This window comes from Lathyrus oleraceus, chromosome 7 (assembly GCF_024323335.1).
Source record: "Lathyrus oleraceus cultivar Zhongwan6 chromosome 7, CAAS_Psat_ZW6_1.0, whole genome shotgun sequence".
Classification (NCBI taxonomy): domain Eukaryota; kingdom Viridiplantae; phylum Streptophyta; class Magnoliopsida; order Fabales; family Fabaceae; genus Lathyrus; species Lathyrus oleraceus.
Window position 1 is genome coordinate 242,113,216 of NC_066585.1, and position 20,540 is coordinate 242,133,755.

General features: G+C 40.0%; 1 protein-coding gene across 4 annotated transcripts in view; it reads right to left on the bottom strand.

The window, feature by feature from the left end:
- The window catches only part of LOC127101969 (disease resistance protein Roq1), a 32,369-nt gene extending 16,035 nt beyond the window's left edge, over window positions 1-16,334 (bottom strand). The window contains exons 1-6 of one of the 4 annotated variants that reach the window (XR_007794702.1): window positions 15,693-16,334; window positions 14,512-15,610; window positions 14,123-14,407; window positions 12,530-13,997; window positions 11,820-12,419; window positions 10,734-11,403 (exon numbers count right to left, since the gene is read on the bottom strand). Coding sequence is in view for 1 of the 4 variants with exons in the window: in XM_051039390.1 (XP_050895347.1) it covers window positions 12,717-13,997; window positions 14,123-14,407; window positions 14,512-15,610; window positions 15,693-16,252 (3,225 nt within the window). In the remaining 3 variants the exon portion in view is untranslated. Of the gene's footprint in view, window positions 1-10,733; window positions 11,404-11,563; window positions 12,420-12,440; window positions 13,998-14,122; window positions 14,408-14,511; window positions 15,611-15,692 lie in introns of those variants that run through there. The other 3 variants (XR_007794701.1, XR_007794703.1, XM_051039390.1) reach the window with 3 other exon arrangements.
- Between the last annotated feature and the right edge of the window lie 4,206 nt (window positions 16,335-20,540).

The window sequence follows — 20,540 nt, forward strand, 5'->3', positions numbered from 1 at the left end:
CCATAATGCCACGGAATGGCCCTTTCACTGGTGAAAGGTAAAGGACCAGGGGTTGTGATGGTCATAGTAGAACGTCGCACTGGTGGCACGGGTTGCGCTTCCGGCACACTGATCTGATTAGTTGGATAGAAAATAGTGATAGTAGCAACATCACAGTCGTACTCGGAAATCTCATTCATTGAAATGCAAGCATCCGAAACATCGGGATCAAGTTCAATTACATCGGGATCATCCACATTGGAAAAAATAAATACATCATCATGGATTACAGAATCAGTAGGAACAACATCTGCGAAGTCATCAGTAGCATCTTCAAACCCTTCTTCCTCAACCCCTTCCACAAACTCTTGGACAGACAGATCTTCAACCTGGAGGATACCTTTGTCGAGCAAGGCCTGGATACCCTGCTGTAGCTTTAAACAACCTCTACTCTGAGTGGCACAATCCAAACAACCCTTCCCACAACCGGGGAAAACATCGGCCTTCAGCAAGCATCCTTTGATATCCAACAATGGAGTCTTCAACTTCAACACCTCCTTAATGGACTTGGCTTCTCCTTCCATCATATTAACGTTCGCACCACCATGCTGGGGCATGGGATTGTTAACGACATTCGGAGCCGGTGCAAGGTCGATGGCTTTTGAATCTATGAGGTCCTGAACTACGTGCTTAAAAGCTTTGCAGTTCTCAATGTCATGGCCAGGTGCCCCAGAGTGGAAGCTACACCTAGCGTTGGCGTCGTAACCCACCGGAAGTCTACCAACAGGAGGAGCCAGAGTGCGTAGTTGCACAAGTTGTAGTTGTTGAAGACTAGAAAGCAACTGGGCGTACGACATTGGAAGGGTGTCGAAACGCCGGTCCATCATCCTTTGCCTCTTTTGATAAGTGGGTCTGTTACCCGGTTGCTGTTGCTGTTGATACTGAGCTGGTTGACGTTGTGATTGTTGTTGTTGTAGTGGTGCTGCAGCTGGAATGGTCACAGCCGCAACATACGGTTGCTGATGATAGTTCTGAAAGTTACTCCTCCGGTTATCCCTGTTCTGATAAGAAGATATGGCACTTGCATCCCCTTCTCTCCTCTTCTGTCCCTGAATGAACGGCTTCTTCACCCCTGATGAGGACCCACCTCCACTCTGGCTCTTATAGGTCTTCAGGTAATTTTCCACCCTTTCTCCAGTAAAGACCACATCAGCAAAGTTGGAAGCATTGCAACCTACCAGACGCTCCAAGTACGGTGCGGGCAGAGTGTTCATGAACATGTTGGCCATTTCCTTTTCCAACATCGGAGGCTGAACGCGGGAAGCTGTATCCCTCCAGCGTTGAGCGTATTCCCTGAAGCACTCATTGCTTTTAAGAGACAGATTCTGAAGTTGAGTTCTGTCCAGAGCCATGTCTGCATTATACTGATACTGCTTCACGAAAGCCTCTGCCAAATCCCTCCAGCAACGGATGTGGGCTCTGTCCAGCCTCATATACCATTCCAAGGATGCCCCAGCTAGGCTATCCTGGAAGAAGTACATAAGTAGCTTCTCGTCATCAGAGTATGCGACCATTTTACGGAAATAGGCTTGCACGTGAGTTTTGGGGCAAGAGCTGCCATTGTATTTGTCAAATATCGGGACCTTGAATTTTGGTGGCACTCTCACACCTGGGACCAAGCCCAAGTCAGCAACATCTACTCCCAGAAGATTATGTCCTTCCACGGCTTTCAACCTTTCTTCCAATCTTTTAAACATGGGGTCCATGCCAAAGTCTTCCTGAAGCAAAGGGAACTGATCATCCTGACCATCTTGAATGGGTTGTTGATCTAGGTTGACATGTAGGATTGGGATAGGCCCCGGTCCATTGGGTCCATTAGCCTCTCCAGCTGGAGGATCAGCCAACGTCTCCGGTTGAGTAATAGGGGGATCCCTCTGCACCAACAATCTAAGCTCCTGCTGTCCTTGAGCCACCCCTTGAACCAAATCCATGAATTGATTCATGCGAATCTTCATCTCGGCGAGCTCTGCTTGTAGGCTCTCCATTGCTCTCTGTTGATTCCTTCGGGTACCGTATCGGTGAATGCCTGAGTCAGCTATCCTGCTAGTGGGACACCAAACAATATGAGAACACTGCAGCGGTACCTGTTATGCAAGATATGACAATGAATATGTAAATGCAATGACATGTTTATCAATTCCAAAGGTATTCTACCCCCTTGATTCCAGTCTCACATCAGGCGAATAGTGTAAGAAGACTGAGTTATGGATAAACCTCTGAGATCAAGATAACCAACATACAAATGAGTTCTAGGAAAGGGGCCTTATCCAAAAGTACATCAAAAGAGGATCCCCACAACAAGCCTGTGGATTATCACTACACAACAACAAAACAAAAAGTAAAGGGAGGAACATAAGCCAGGGATCAGCCTCCTGTATACAACCCATAAGGACTGCTCCTCACTTGATCCAGTAATGCCACCGTGTCGGGATGATCTGGAGATTCTGTCAAATGCCGGATAAGCAGATTCCTCTTGTGAATGATCCCATCCAGTTCGTTGATGTGCTCTCTGTAGTAATTCCCATCATCTTCTCCGAATACCTCTTCAAGTCTGGATTTCTTCAAACCTGCCAACACCTTGAGTTCTTCAATCTGTCCTCGAGCCTCACTGAGTTGATCTGTGATGTAGCCATTAGTAGAACGGGCGCACAGAAGCTCATTGTTCTTCCCCTTCAGCAAAGTCGTCAATTTCTCTATCTGACCAGTCAGTTCGGCTACTGTCTCCTCCTCCTTTGCCTTCCGAGAAGTTGAAAACGCATCTCATTGCTCCTGCCACCCAGCTAATTTACCATGAGCATCTACTAACTGCTGCTTGACTCGCCTCAACTCGGAACTGGATGACCTCAAGGCTTCGTCTGTCTTCCTGAAGAAGTCCATCTCCACAGCAAATTTCTTCTCTGCTTCCTTTTGCACCCTGACGGCTTCCCCCTTCTGATATTCTGCCTCCTGGAATTGATGCATACAGTCTTGCAACTTCTCACCTAACTCTGAGTTCTTGGTTTGAAGTCCCTCCATGGCACTCTTCAACTTGTCGTACTCCTCTCGGCTCACCATTGTTGACTGCTCAGGAGTAGGTGGACACAAAGGTTCTTCAATAGGGAACGACAGACCAAACTCTTCGACTCTTCCTTGAAGCCACTCTTCATATCGAGGGTAAGTTCTACAATCTCCTTTTCCAAGCACAGTTCTTCCTTTCTTGATCACCTTGAGCCAGGCCTCAGCTGCCTTACGGGATACCGTCAAATCAGGCGAAGAATGGAAAAACAGAGATTCCTCCACATCCTTTTCCAAAGGCGGAGTTCTTAAAGCATATCCAAACTGTCTAACTGCTAGAGAAGGATTATAGTTGATTCCTCCTCTTCTTTCTACCAACGGTACATTTGGGAAGTTCCCACAACTATGAATAATATCTGCCCGAAGCAAGCTCCGGTCGGACCACCAAGAAATATCTTCAGCTCTCAACCCCATCAATCTCTTCGACCAACTCAACGAGTCCTTGACATTAACGAACACTCCTGATTTGGGTAGGTGAGAACTGAACCACTTATAAAACAAAGGCACACAACAATTCAACAATCCTCCTTTTCTATTCTTATTTCTGTGGTGCACTGAATGAAAGAAATCTCCTAGCAAGGTCGGTACTGGATTTCTCAACACGAAGAGGCGTATTGCGTCCATGTCCACAAATTTGGCAACATTAGGGAACAAGACAATCCCATACACACAAAGATCCAACACAGCATTGAAACCCCTCTGGTTACCGTCTCCCAGTTTCTTCTTTGCTTCTCCCAATAAGAAACTCAGATGAAAACCACTAACTTCTCCCTTCTGACACATATTAGCCTTCCAGACTGATTCTTCCAAATATGTGGCTGAAGCAACCATGCTGAGATCGGGCAGAAACTCAGAACTGTAGAACAATAACTGTGACCTGATAGGAACTCTGAGAAAACTGGCAATCTCCTCCAGAGTAGGGACCAAAATATAATCCGGGAAAGTGAAACATCTCAATGGAGGGTCATAGAATTGTAGCAGTGTGAATAGGGCGTCATGTTGATCTTTGGAAAGAACTGTGACGAAACTTAGAATCAAACCGTAATCCTTTCGGAATCCTTCTAGAGAATCAGGATCCATTAACTGCATCAACTGTTGGATGGGCTCCAAACAGACCACCGGAAACTTGTAGGCGACCAGTCTCTTTCTGCCAATATCCATCTTCAGAAAAACGCCGACCGGAATCAAGAAGAAGATTTAAACCCCCCTTTGAAATGGATAAACATGTGTTAAATGATATGAATGCAAATGATGTGATGATGTGAATGCAATGCAGTGGCATGTCAATCAGGATTGCTGTATCTGCTTGAACATCTGTCTGGTTACACTGTCTGAAGAGAAAACCACTGAGGAAAATAATACAAGATCAAAGCTCTGCTCCAGAAAACCGGGTTGGTTGGAGGTTAAGGTTTCCTGAATTTAGCCCGCCCCTCACTGGTAGGTTCTAAGAACAGAAGTTCGTCAACTTCAGCCCTTCAGTCGCGAATAATACGTTTACCACTGAAGGTTTGGCATTATTACGGGATAAAAGACCTCCACTGACTCCCCTCAACAGGACATCCTAAAGCAAGTTCCCAGTCTCGGGGTCCTCGGGTTGATCAGCGAGAATGCGCCCACCAGAGCTAACATAATCACGTCTCGGAGGAGAGGCCTCGACTGAGTTCTCGGGAAATGGTCACCAGAGTCGACAATTTCTAAAGGAACATCATGTCGTTACGGAACATCCGTAGGACATAATATATCCAAGAGAAACCTCGTCTGGGTGTGGTTCTTCACGAACGACTTAACGTAGCAACATGCCACGCAAGCCTCATGATCATCCACTCTAAAACCTGTGTGTACACTCAAGCCTGGGTAATGGGCTTATCTCTCGTAGAACATCCCATCCCAACAAACAAACAACAGCACAACAGATACAGCAGATGAATACAAGCAAGTAAGTAAATAAATGTACAAAAGCATGAACACCCAATAAACAAGAAATCACACAAGCTAGGAGGGACTCGCTTAGGGAAGATGGACCAGCAAGAGGTCAACTTCTTATGTCCCCAGCAGAGTCGCCAGCTGTCGCAACCTGAAAAATACAGTGCGCGAAAAAAAACAACCGGCGAGAGAAAATGACAGAAGAGTCGCCACCGTGCGTTATTCATCCCAAAGGAGGGAAAGGAAACGCTCGAAGTAAACCTGAAAAAGGAAAGGACAAGACGGGGTCTCGCAACCAAATCTTGGGTTCGGGAGTCGGTTATGCGAAGGGAAGGTATTAACACCCCTACGCATCCGTAGTACTCTACGGGATCCACTTTTGTGGCTTTCGTCTAAAGGGTGTGGGTTTACCTAATGTGTTTATTTACTAAAAAGGTTAAGAAAATGACTCGCGCGGATGTCGCATCCACTGCATACGTATCTCATCTGAATATGAGAATCAGAGTCTTCGTAGCTCGGCTGACCTATGGGTTGGGGGATGTGTGCTCGCTAAGACATCGCGTCTTATGCCTACGTATCTCATCTGGAATGAGAATCAGAGCAAGCCGTAGTTCGGCTAACTACGGGGTTATGGATTGGGTTTTGGACGAACGACGTCACTACGCAATCTACCGGATGCTCGACCTTTGGAGACTTACTCGCCTGTAGTAGAAGGAGTAAACGTGTTGCTTTGGGTTTTAGGGTTTGGGATGCTCGAGGGCAAAAAGGCAGTCCTTGACGAAGGAACCGCGCTACCTGCAGGGATATGATTACAAAACACAAAACATGTATCTCAAAGTAAAATGCCACCAAGGGGCTCAAACATTGCCTCCTATCGAGGTCTTCCAGCTAAGAAAGCGATAAAGTACGAGAAAGGGAAAAAATTACCACACGGATAAAGATCCGAAGTTACAGCAATTAAAGGATTAGCAACCCTGAGATCTCTCCAGCTAGACCATCAAAGAGAATTAGTCAATACGAGTAATCAGAATAAACCTCCGCATGGTATCCCTGCAAGAGTATGGGAGTACTCACAAAAACTCGACAAAAAAGGGGTTAGGCGAACAGGATGAAATCAAGAGAAAACAATGCCATGGCAACACAAGACAGGTTAGAACAAACAGAACAAAAAGAGCGAATGCTGTCATACTCGCGACTGCATCGCCTAGCGAAAGCTTAGCGAAGCTTCGCTGCGTGCTCGCCTAGCGAAGCGGCTAGCGAGCGCCTGCGGGTTTCGGGTTTTTCCTTGATAACAGTTCGATCTCTATGATCCGAAACCCTGTGATATCCATCTCATAAACGAAAATGATTAAAACATTCAAGATATTGTTACACATATTCATACACAAATGTAAACCCATGGGCAAAACCAGATGTTACCTCATATATTCACAATATTCAAATTCGAGGCGTAAAGTAGTAGGAACAAAGGCATACCTGATGAGAGAGACTGATTAGGATTGAATGGTGCGGCCGGATCTGCAAAGTAGCACTAGGGTTCGTGTGAGGCGGAGTGAACTTCTCAGAGCTGCCTGAAGGTTGCTGCAGAGTAGTTCCTAGGTCTCTTTCTCCAGTCTCTGGTCTTTTCTCTTCAGCCAGTGTTCAGGGTTTATTTCATTGACCACTCTGTATTTATAGACCAAATTTCGCAGCTTGTGGGCTTTGAATGAGGACAGCTCAGGCCCAAAACTTTTCTGATATTTCTGAAATGCGCGTCCTTCGCCTAACGAAGGATTTGCTCGCCTAGCGAGCATGACAGTGCTCTTCGCTAGGCGAAGCATCTGCTCGCCTAGTGAGCATGACAGCCCAGCGGCAGATTCTTGCTTCTTCAGAACGACGATTTGTACGGTGAATAGGCCCCATCCGGTCCTGTTGGTAGTACCTCAAGTCTTTTCCTTGTGTTGACCGATCATTTGAATAAATCCCATAAAGTGTCCTGGATGACGTCCGAGCTTCTTGGAGCTAATCCCGATTGACATGATGCAATGTGGTATGAAATGCTAAATGACCTAAAAAGTGAATGCATGAGTGAGGAGGGCAAATTTTGGGGTGTTACACAATAAAACCGAAAATAAAATATTTTCCAACACCCTCCTCAAGTTGGTGCATAGATATCTATCATGCCCAAGTTGTCTATCAAATGCTCAAAGATAGGTCTTGTCAAACTTTTGGTCGGGATATCTGTAGTTTGCTGACTTGAAGTCACAAAAGGTAGACATATGATTTCAGCATCTAACTTCTCCTTTATGAAGTGTCGATCAATCTCAATATGCTTGGTTCTGTCATGTTGAACTACGTATGAGCTATGTTAATAACAACTTTACTGTCAGAGTACAATTTCAATCGAAGTTCAATTTTCATCTTAAGTTCTTCTATGACTCTGAGGATCCACAATCCTTCACAAATACCTTGAGACATAGCTCTAAATTCGGCTTCTGCATTACTCCTTGCTATAACTTCTTGTTTCTTGCTCCTCCATGTCACAAGATTACCCCAAACATAATATCCAAAGGTTGATCTTCTATTTGTGACTAAACCTGCCCAATCTGCATCGGTGAAGATAGACACATTTCTTTCACTAATCTTCTTAAAAAATAAGTCATTTTCAGGATTTCCCTTCAAATATCTCAGAATCCTATAGACTGCCTCAAGATGTTCCTCGAAAGGAGAATGCATAAACTGACTTAATACACTAACTGAGAAAGCAATATCAAGTCGGGTGTGTGACAAATAAATCAGTTTCCCAACCAATCTCTGATATCTTCTAGTATCAACAGGAACATTACCTTCTCCCCAAAGTTTAGCATTAGGATCCATAGGGGTATCTGCAGGAGGATATCTACTCATTATTATTTCTTTCAATAAGTCTAGAATGTATTTCTGCCGTGAACCCACAACACCATTCTTTGACCGAGCAACCTCCATATCTAAAAAATATCTCATGAATCTCAAGTCCTTGATTTTAAAGTCTACTGTCAATTTCTTTTTTACTCTTGTCATTTCCACTGTATCATCTCTAGTAAGGACAATCAGGACAACAACTTTCACATCGTGGGAGAACTTTATGAACAAGGTGTGGTCAGCCTGTCCTTGAATGTACCCTTGTTTCTTCATGGACTGAGTAAAATTTTCAAATCAAGCTCAAGGGGACTGTTTTGGTAGAAGAGTTTTTTCTTCAGAGGCTGACTTTCCTTCATACTTCACCCTTTAGAGGCTGATCACATAAGAATCCTCTTCTTGGCTTCTGAGGCTTCAGAGTCCGGGTCATCAGAGGTGGATTTTCTTCAGAGTCTGGATCTCCATTAGAGGCGGAATCTTCAGAAGTGTTCTTTAGAGTCAGAGTCTGATCTTCAAATTCAGATTCCTCAAGCATTTTTTCATTTGTTCTTAATGATATAATCCTGCAAACTTGAACAGATGTTGGAATACTCAATTGTTCTTTTAAATATGTTGTTATAATCAAAATCCAAAAGATATGGTATTAACCATTTTTATTCCAACAGTTTACATCATTCAAACTTTGATAGATTATTCCAACAGTTTACATCATTCAAACTTTGATAGAGATCTCATTTGATATTATACAATATGCTTTTTAGTCTCTAATAAACAAGTTGAACCCTTTAAAAAAGTACAAAAATTATTTCAAAGCTAACCTTTTATGTACATAATACATTTAAACATGTTAAAAAAATAAGAGCAGACATTACATCTTTGTTGTCGTGTTTCTTAAATGCATGACTTGATTGGTCTAGGAAGCAACAAATCTTTTCTTGTGGGAAAACAATCCTATTTTGTAAGATAATTAACAAAACTTGTGATGTCGGCACAAACTAGCTTAAAATGTTTCAGATGGTGCTCAGACTCATCCCACCGTTAGAAAATATTGTCTTCCACCATGGATCAATCATTGATTTTTGAATATCTAGCAAAACATGCAATTTGCATTTTACTCCAATATTTTTATCAATGTTAAAACTACATAACAAATTAACTAATAGTGGGGGGAAATTAAAATCATCCATCAAGGTAATGTCTCAATCGGTTACAATTACTTTAGAAATCAATCTCTCTAATGTGAACAACTGTCTAACCTTGTCAAGTGGCAAGTGGCTAGAGAAAATTGATTTGGTGTTCATGTTTCAAGTAAGAAAACCCTATAAAAGTTCAACTCCAACGATCTCAAATAGTGAGAGTCGGTACTTGTTTATTTTATATGTAGTAAGGATTAACACCAATGAAAACATATGTAGCATGTTCATATGTAGCTCAAATAGTGGGAGTCGGTACTTGTCAATATGTAGCTTGTGCTTTATATATTATCTCACACGGGCTTGATTGTCTATACTTCAACCTTTTAATGCTCATGTTATGAACCTCAATGTCATATTGTGTTTTGTCGTATCATTCATAAATTGTCTTTCCTTAAGGTTTAAAGACCAAAGATACCATGACCTTCTAATATCTTTGCTAAATATTTATTGTGAGATTAGTTGGACGTTTGATTTAATTAACTATCACTAGGTCTGAATTAACCTACTCAGTTTATATTCTAAGTCAATTCATGCAAACTCTACTCTAAGACCATTGGGATGCTGCTATACGAGTCTTACGATATCTCAAATCTTCTCCTGGTCAAGGTATCCTTCTTCCACAACATAATGATCTACAGTTTGTTGGCTACTGTGACTCAGATTGGGCATCGTGTCCTATTACCAGAAAGTTCATCTCAGGTTATCTAATGAAACTTGACAATGCTCCAATATCATGGAAAACAAAGAAACAAGCCACAGTCTCTCAATCCTCAAGTGAGGCTGAATATCGTACAATGGCACATGCCACAAGTGAAATACTAAGCCTACGTAATTTGTTAGAGACTCTACAAGTTCCATGCATCAAACCCACGCTTCTGCATTGTGATAATCAAGCAGCTCTTCATTTAACTGCAAACCCGGTCTTCCATGAAAGAACAAAGCACATTGAAATTGACTGTCATTTTATCAGGGAACACATACACAGTCAGGTGCCATAAGCACAACTTAATTGCCCACCAAACAACAAAATACTGACATTTTTACTAAGTCCTTAGGCGTGAAAGTTTTTCAAGACCTCATGTTCAAGTTGGATGTTCATAATCCTCACCCTCCAACTTGAGGGGGAGTATTAGAGATAAATTTAATAGTTTGTTGTTAGTTTATTAGGGTTGATCCTATTTTCAAGCTCTGAGATATAGATCATCAGCCTATATATAAAGGTATGTCATGTGTCATCAAAAACAATAAGAATACAACATAGTTTTCAAGTTAACTTTCTATTACTTTGATTTTCAAGAAATGAATAGAAGATTGTACAGTATCCGGAAACTAATCTGTGAGTGGAGGGGAAGTTGCCTGATTTGAATCTGCAAATCCAGAAAGTTTAATGTCAGACTTGGAAGTATAAAACAAACATTTACCTTGAGAATTTTTGAGGTACTGAAGAATGCAAATTGTATCTTGATAGTGAACTTGCCTGGACGAGAAAAAATCAAAGTAGGAACATGTAGACCTCATCTTGAGGCTCTCCATGCAAACAAGTATTATTTGCATCTAATTTTTCAAGAATCCAACCTTTAATAGAGGCTAAAGCTATTAAAGTTCTAACAGTGGTTAAATTGACAACCAAAGAGAGCGAGAGAGTATCAAAGTAAGTAACTCATTAGTGTACCTTTTGACAACAAGTCTGGTTTTATAACTTTCATAGAGCCATCAATTTTGACCAACAGGTAAATCTAAAATGGATCAGATGTTGATGTTATGATCAGCTTCTAATTCAGCTTTCATAGCATTGTTCCCACATTCAAATCTGTAAGCTTGGCTAAAAGTTTAGTTCAAAAATGGAAGAGATGGATAAATATAATTTTTTATATAGGGAATTACAATGATCATAAGTTAAAACCGAAAATAAAGGAAAAATCTACACTGGACTGAACTGCCTAATGATTCCAACCTTCAAATGAAAACCTTGTCGTAGTTCCATCGGATAACTTATTGTGCTAGCGATTGTGGCCGTGCCTCGTCTTCAATTGCCAAAAGAGTTGCAGGTCTGAGCTTATGACTTTCCTCTTTCTGCAACTCATCATTGCTAAATGAGCCAAATGGTTGTTGATCCTGTTTAAATATCCAACGATAGCCACAATTCTTTACCTCCAGATGCAAGCCTTGGCCACCCATAACGGATCCCATTTTGCCCCTTGATGACCTTTGAGTGACAACAGAAATGAAAATCAAGTCAATGTTTCTTCTTTGTTATCCATTCTGTTGAGACTCTTCCTGACCTTCTTGTACACGTGTTGTCTAAACGTGTCTCCTAGGAATCACAATGCAAATTGGTTAAGAGTAAATGATAAAGGTGAAGCAAGTTTAATAAATTTAAAGAGCATACCAGATATATAGTATAGAAATATAAATTAAAGAAATAAACTGCATTTGAGTAAGTACATATTCTGCAGTTGAGAATTTGTTCTCACCTTATTACCAACAAATAAAGTGAACTGTAATTTACTCTGACAGTTTTGAAGTTGGATGGAAGTGTAACCAAAATGCTGTTCCAATAGCTTATCATTTATTTAATCAGATGAATCATTGAGTATGCATCTAATCTTCAATTGCCTAAACTAAGGATATTTTTGTGATGCATCTGTTGTAAATATTCTTCCTCTTCACAATTAACTTATCATATTCCAAGGATGAAAATTTTCTATGTTGATAAGCATTTGTTTTTACCTGGTTACCCGCCAACGAAGTGGACAGGAAAATAGTCTGACAGTTTTGAAATTTGATGAAAGTGTATGTGAATGTAGTTTCTACTACTTAGATCTATCTCATCAGGTGAATGAATGTAGTTGTGGTTGTTCCTCATCTTCAATTACGCTTGAAAGCTAACATATGAATGAATGTAGTTGTGGTTGTGTCTCATCTTCAATTGCGCTTGAGAGATAACATACTACTGGAAGAGTTAACTCCCCTGTGATACTTTTATTTTGCACAACAATTGCATATAGATAATATTTCAATGTTAGGACTCAAATTATCCACAAGTATCATTGGGGAGATAATTCTTCCAGTAGACTGCAAGGAATGTTGCTTCTGGTAGCAGAAAGCACAAATAACACAGTACCCATTATGACATTTTATATATAAATAATTGCTGAGTTAATTTTTATGAGGAATAATCCTTGTTCAAAATCAAACTCCACTTATATTGACTCCTGATGCATCATATTAACGTGTCTTCAAATATTTTCTGCTTTGTCAAAAATCATTTTCTAACTTGAGGGACTTGCATTACTGGAACGACTGTAGGTGATATCATGAGCAATATGACTTGAATGAAACATGAAAAAGTAACCAAAAAGAAATGTCATATTATTATATGCAAAAATATGGATCCAAATACAAATACAGTGAAAACATTATTGGACAAAAGTACCTACCAAAATCGTATTATCCTTATGTAAACATTACCCCTTAATCTAACAAGCTTCTATTAGCTTCAGACCCCCATTTTCCCACTTGCGGGTCTTCTTGTGACAAGGGAGATGAAAATCAAGTCAATGTTTCTTCTTGGTTATCCATTTGCTTGAGGTTCTCCCTGACCTTCTTGTCCATGTGTTGTTTCTTCTATATTTCAAATGAGTGTAGTTGTGGTTGTACCTCATCTTCAAATTCTAAAAACTTGTGCTTATGCAGCATTTTTGAGTTGAGCTCTTGTAGATCTTGTTTATATACCCAACCATACCCGCATTTCTTCACCTCCACATCCAAGCCTCCATCGCATTTAGTTTTAACATGGAAAGGAGCATACAAATCATCATAAGATGACTTCCAAGGGAAATAGATTAGCCAGATGTAATTTGATGCGACAGTAATAAGATTTCCATCTAAATTTACCGGAAGAAAGACAATGTTGTTTAATGCATACAGTTCCAACAGGGCCCAAGATCTTGTCGTTGTTGGATAACAATGCGCTAAAGAAAATACTGCACAACATAAAAAGCCAACGATATTATTGCCCTTGTCCCTCGTAACAGGAGATACGGGAATTGAACTATCAACGCTCTGATTGTTGAACAAACTTGGTATTTCACTTCCTGGATTGACAATACCAATGTTAGAGAAGGCAGGGTGTTCATTGTTCATTTGAATGAATTGTGTCATCCATGAGAATGTCATTCTACTGCATCTTTCCTTATCACTTATTTTAGGACAGTTGAAAATGAACAATCCTGCTCTCTTCCAATATCTGTTCTTTCGAAGATCCTGCTCGATAGTAGAAGGGAAAGGAAGCTCGGGCAAAGATTCCAACCGCTTGCAGTCCTCCAAGTTCAAATGTACAAGTTTGGAAAGCTCCCTAAGGCTAGGCAGTGTCACAAAATTGTTCCCCCCAAGATTTAACATTTCTAACCAACGTAAACATCCAATAGCCTCAGGGAGTTGGCTTAAACCACAACAGCTAATATCAACTTCACGTAAACAATATATGCTAAGCAAGGAAGGAAACATAACAGTGTTTGTTGTGGGAGTGGGAAGCAAGGAATGGTAAGGCTTTGTGGTCCATTTGCAGATGGAGGACATTGATTGGGAATGTGAAGCACTTTCACTTACATCCAAATGCCTTGTGTTGTTAAACTCTTTGAACCAACTCCCAGAACACCCATGCATTTTTAGAACTATAAGAGACCTGAGACCAAATATGTTGTTGGGTATGCTTACTAAACTTCGGCAATATCTTAAATTCAAGTAAACAATCTTTTTTAGAAGCCCAATAGATGGATCCAACTGCACAAGTTGTATACATCCTTTTAGATTTAGCCGCTCGAGATTTGGGAACTCTCCAAAATCTGGTATCTTTATTAGATTATTGGAGTGACTCAGATCCAAAATTCTCAATTTGGGCAGATTCTGTGGGAAAGATCAACAAAAGTCAAGGCATTATTTTCTTTTGTTTACAAATTTACCTTCAAAAGGTGGAAATAAATGAACTGTTTCAATTTTCTGAGAAAAAATAATATGAGAATTTAAAATACCTTCTTGCCTTCCCAGAGTTGTTTAAGGCTGCTATACTTCAATATCAACTCAACAAGTTGATTGGGCTGAAAACTTGATGGCAAATACATGAAAGGATATCCACTCCACTCAATATATCTCAATTCGTTAGAAAGACAATTGAAGCTTCCCGATACATTTACATGATCAATGATGAGCAATCTAAGATTTGAAAAGTCTTTGAATATCACTGCATCCATATCTTCATCAACCTCACTATATTCTTCATATTCATGATCCAAAACTATGGCTTCAACATTCTTTTCCTAAAGCATAGCAGAAAATGAAGAAAAGAGAACTTAAGTAATTTGCAATACAGTTAGTATTTCAAAATGGAAATAAGTTTTTCATATCCAAACAACTACTTTACCATATTTTCCAACATAACATCATAGAATTGTTTCTCGAACCACAGCCTTCTCCACTTTCTGGGCTCTTTGCTTGTGTATTGTGCAACAATATTTCTTCCTAGCTCTTTCAACAAATTATGCATTAGAATCCTTTCATCTTCAATGCTTACAAGTGATTTATCAACGAGAACCCTTAGTCCAATATCAGCATGAAATTCACAACAATTTAAAACATTTTTAACATATTTCTCCGGATATGTGATGAAAAAACAAGCAATATGAAGAAATATTTCTTTTTCTGTCTCCCTTAGGTCATCAAAACTTAATCGCAAGACATCCATGACATCTTTTTCTGGACTTTCTCTCAATCTTGCCAATGCACTGCTCCATTCAGATACACCCCGACCATACAAAAATGAGCCCAATACTTTAATTGCTAGTGGAAGGCCATTGACATAATCCAGTATGTCATCAACCAACCTTTCATAAGTACTCAAAATGTGATCAAGTTTGAAAGCTTTTCGACACAATAATTGAAGAGAGTTAGTCTGATTCAAGAGAGGAACTTGGTAAACTGCATCCACCCCATACTGTTTCAATATATGTTCATCTCTAGAAATGATAATGATTCTACTACGGGCACCTAAGCATTCACGATACACAGCTATTTTTTCTAGTTGTTCGACTTGACCTACATTATCAAGAATGATAAGGGCCCTTTGGCGACATAGCCTGCGTCGTATCAGATTAGTTGCGTTGTAATGATTGCATATCTGATGGTGCTCTTGTCCGAGAGTTTGATCTAGAATTTGCTTTTGTGCACCGAGTGGACCATCATGTAGTCTATAAATTTTGCTTACATCATCAATAAAACAACATGCACCGAAAAGTTGAGAGATTCGATCATATAAAACAGTAGCAAGAGTTGTCTTCCCTATTCCACCCATCCCGCAAATTCCTATGACCCGAACATCATGAACCAAGTCCAAAAGTAAAAGCTTTTGTAATTCTTGGATAGGAGAATCCATACCAACTAAATCTTTTGAAACACATGAAGATCCGCAATCCAGTATATTAATTATCTTTTGAACAATCTCTTTAATGGAGGCAGATTGTGGCCTGAAAATTCATGGAATTAGAGCAGTGACAGAAAATCATACACATAGAGAAACCAAAAGAAAGTAGCATATGTGTGACTTACTTGTGACGCAGATCCCATCCAGAGAGATTTGCAACCTGTGTTAGAGCTTCCCTCCATTTTGACACCATCTGAGAGTCGTGTTGAAATCTGTGTTCATGTTTGGAAAAGGCTTCAGCATAGCTTCCTTTTTGATGTCTGACCTCAGAAGGATCAACATCATAGAAAACAGGAAGAACGTGTTTTCCAGACAGTTGAAGGAATTCACATATTTGATCCAATTCTTGCAAGCACCAGGTTGAGGAAGCATAGTTGGTTGAGAAGACGACAACGAAGATCTGAGAGTGTTGGATTGCATGAAGGAGTTCGGGTGCTATGGATTCACCTTTTGGAAGATTAGTGTCATCCCTAAATGCAAAAATGCCTTGTGTTTGAAAGGCGTGGAAAAGAAAATCGGTGAAATTGTTGCGAGTGTCTTCACCTCTGAAGCTCACAAACACATCATAGTTAGAATTTCTTGTGGGATATGTCAGCATAGCTGAAGTTGAGGAGCTTCTACTGCTGCTAGCCATATTTGAATAAGCTAAAATTGTGAATCTTACCGGAACGAAATATATTTGCATAAGCTTCTACAAAACAATCACACAGTGGGTTGGTTAAAACGCGTTGTGTTTACTGGCAAGTCAGATTTCAGACTCTACTTCTTTATTAAAACGTCTTGTGTTAATTGGAGATTCGCATTTCAGGCCCTACTTCTTTAAGAGAAATCTACCTAATACCAAAAGTATCTTCTTCAATTTTTTAATTAATTATTTCTTCCTTTTCTTTTTAAGTGTCATTTTTTTTTTACTTTTACGCATATCAAAAATATTAATCATTATTATTACTTTTTAAATAATAATTATCTTTTTACCTATAATATCCTTAATTATTTACTATATTCATTTTACTTTTTTTCTCTATGTAATAATTATATAGGGGTAATTTTGACAAAAATGTATCTAATACTAGCTTGAACTTTGCAAGTGACAATTAAAAAAAAACAAAAATTTATCAAGAAAGTAACACTTAAAAAGGAATGGAGGGAGTATATCTTTTAAAATTTTCTCCCAATCGCAAAAAATCTTGTATAAGTTTTTATGGAATTATTTGAAATAGACTATGCTTATCAGAATTTTTTACCAAAATACCCCATTTTTTAAAAAAAAAATCTCAAAATAATTCTGTTTTCAAAAAAAATTTGTCAAATTAACGCACTTTTAAGAGAGACGTCAATCTAATTGACGCCTCCTCTTCAACTTAGAGAGAATGTGCCAATTGGATTGGCTAGGGTTCTTGGGGTTGTCAATCCAATTGCCGCCCATCTGTAAAGCTTGAAGGGAGACGTCAATTGGATTGACACCTTTGTGTGTTTTATAATATTTTTTAAAAAAAGTCTACATGATACATAAATTCGAAATCGGATCAATTCATATTAATATTAACTCCCGTTTACACACAAAAAAAACTAACGTTGATGATCGGGATCACTTAACGGACCTCCAGTCCCACATCCCCTAGTGTCGCGTCACGCGAAAAAACCGGCGGGAAAACAAGAACAACAGAGCCGCCACCGTGCGTTATTTATCCCAAAAGAGGGAAAGGAAACGCTCAGAGTAAACCTAGGAAAGAACATGGTCTCGCGACCAAAGAGGATGGGTTCGGGAGTCGGTTATGCGAAGGGAAGGTATTAGCACCCCTACGCACCCGTAGTACTCTACGGGATCCACGCACAAAAGGAAGGAAAATTGGTTGCTAAACACTGCTCAAATACTCACACACACTGGCTGAAAGAAACGCAAGAAACTGACTGAAACTGACTCGGCAGGATACCGCATCCTGGGCCTACTTAGTCTATCAGGCATAGACATCAGAGTCGAAGTAGTTCGGACTGGGAAACGACACATGCTCGCTAGGATATCGCATCCTATGCATACGTATCTCCTTTGGACGAAGGAGAATCAGAGCATTCGTAGCTCGGCTGACACGCACACAAACAAACAAAACACACACAGGCGAACGTGGAGCCTGAATGCCAATCACTGGACTTACATCAGCATCCGAACCAAAACACACACAAGAGGCAAACGTGGAGCCTGAATGCCAATCACTGGACTTACATCAGCATCCGAACCAACAAACCCACACTGGAACCCAAATGCCACTCGATGGCCTTGCATCAGCTTCCAAGCACACAACAACACAACAAGTTAATAGGGAGTCGGGGACTCGAGCCTATAACTGTCAAGCACACACACAAAAGAAAAGAAAAGGCGCCCGGAGAGATCAGCTCAATCTCCTGCCTACATACTTCATCTGGTATGAAGATCAGGGCGATGTAGTTCCCCTACAGAGGGATAAAGGACTAGCCTAACCAGATAACAGAGGGAGACACAACACTAGGGAGACTACGACTCGAGCCTAGATGTTATCATGCAAAATCAACCCTAAGTTAAGGTTTCTAGCTAACTGGCACAGGGAGCCAACCTACCCTAAACATGACTTGCACAGGAAGCAAGCCACACACACACTTAACTTGCACAGGAAGCAAGCCAAGCAAAACCTAACTTGCACAGGAAGCAAGTCTAAACTAATCCTAACTTGCACAGGAAGCAAGTCAAACAATCCTAACTTGCACGGGAAGCAAGTCAAACAATCCTAACTTGCACAGGAAGCAAGTCAAACAATCCTAACTTGCACAGGAAGCAAGTCAAACAATCCTAACTTGCACGGGAAGCAAGTCAAACAATCCTAACTTGCACAGGAAGCAAGTCAAACAATCCTAACTTGCACAGGAAGCAAGTCAAACAATCCTAACTTGCACAGGAAGCAAGTCAAACAATCCTACAAGCACAGATAGCACACACTATACACAAGCAAGTGGCTCAAACAAGGGTTAGGTTTTAGTCGAGGGGTCATATCAACCTCAACAAACAAACCTCTGGAATGGGGTGAGTGTTGCTCTTAACCTTGCCATTGAGGGGCTAAGGTGAAGCAGATGAAAGGAGATGAGGGGTGTGCCTCATTGCTTCTATCCCTGACCTGGGAGAGCATTTGACAAGAATGTGTGGGTTCAGAAAGTGGGAACCCTTCTACACATTTAAAACTGACTCAACTGTACAATTGTACAAGATCTTGGGTTTGTATCTGCAATGCATCAACACAGTGGTGTGAGCAAAGCAGATGACACACTGAATAGTGGGGGATAGATTGCATATCCCTACCTTCCACCAATTGCCTCTTCACTTAGGAGGACTTTGACTCTATGCAAGGACAAAAGTAAACAGTCACAAACATTGCCTCTTAAGGAGGACTTCAGACAGTTGCCTGGCCAAGTAACAGGCCAGGTCTTCCAGACTACATGAAGATTAGAAGCATACCTCAATGCAAATTGCTTGTACAAGCAAAGCAAAGCAAAAAGTTCACAAGGAACTAAGCAACTAAAGTACCTGAAACAGTCAAGCAGATGTTAGTATGCAACTTCAAACAAAACAAACAGAAACAGACACCAACAGTCAACAGAAGCAGATGAATGTGCAAGGCACAAGGCTTAAGGCATGTGAGCCAAGCCACCTACAAAACAAACAAGTTAGACAATGATATTTAAGCAAGCTCAATCAAAAGAATTGGTCTCAATGGTCAATTGTTGCTTAACCTGAAAACACAAGCTCAAAGGTGAGTAACAGGACCACTAGGGCAAGCCTAGGGTCAAACGTGAATGAAAAAGTCAAAACAGCAAGCAATGCCCAATCAAAATCAAGTTCAAACATTTAAGAAACAAACCCAATTGGTTTCACATTCATAACAATCACCATCATCATTTCATGAACAATTTAGGTCAAGGTATGGCATTTAGAAGCTCATAGGAGTCAACAGCAAGACTTTACTCAAAAGCAATCTTAAACATTCCCAAAAATCACCAAATAAATCATGATCAATTACAACCCACAGCATGGTAAGCATGTCAAATTTCATCCCATTTGGACAAGTGGAAGGCAGTCAATGAAAATCAGAAAGTCAAAGCCATTTTGAACATGCTCAATGAAGTCAACCAAACATGCATCAACTTAGAAAAATCATAAGTCAAGAATGGTGTATGATAAATGAATGGGACTAAAACCATGGCAAAGATGAGGATGTCTAGTTATCACATGTCAAATTTCATGTCCATCTAATAAAGTATGAGAATTTCACAAATGAAATGGGAACAAGTGTCACCAAAAGTCAACATTTGACTAGGCAGGGGAGAAAATCTCAAACAATTAGGAAATGCCACAAATAATTCCTAGAAAATTCACATGTAAACTAGACATACAAGAGTAGGTTCATGCAAAATTTCAATCCCTTTTGAGGTCAAGAAGCATGGTAATGAAAATCATGAAGTTGGTCATCAATGGTGTGATACAAATTGTCACACCCTAATTCAAAAAATCATAACTCTCAAACCACAGATGATAAATTCACAAACTCTACACCAAAATCACCATGAGTGTGTCTAGTTTAAGCACAAAAAATTTGGGAGCCATTGGATACATTCTCATCATTTCACAATTGATTTGGCAAAGTGTACAAAAATTGGTCACATGTCACAGATCCTAGCAACATTTAAAAACCAATCATCCAAAAATTCTGGAAAAATAATGATAAAAAAGTAGAGATCATGATGAACACAACATAAAAAATCCCATTGAATTTGGATCAAAAATGAGCAAGTTATGATTTTTGCAAGATTGGTTATAAAAATGTGAAATTAAAATGGAATAAATGAAGCAAGAATGGCATTTTTGTAATTCCCTGATTCACTTAATTAAACACGGTCGTTTTGGCCATAAAATTGAAATGTTTCTATTGGTTGGAGGAAGAAAGGGCCAT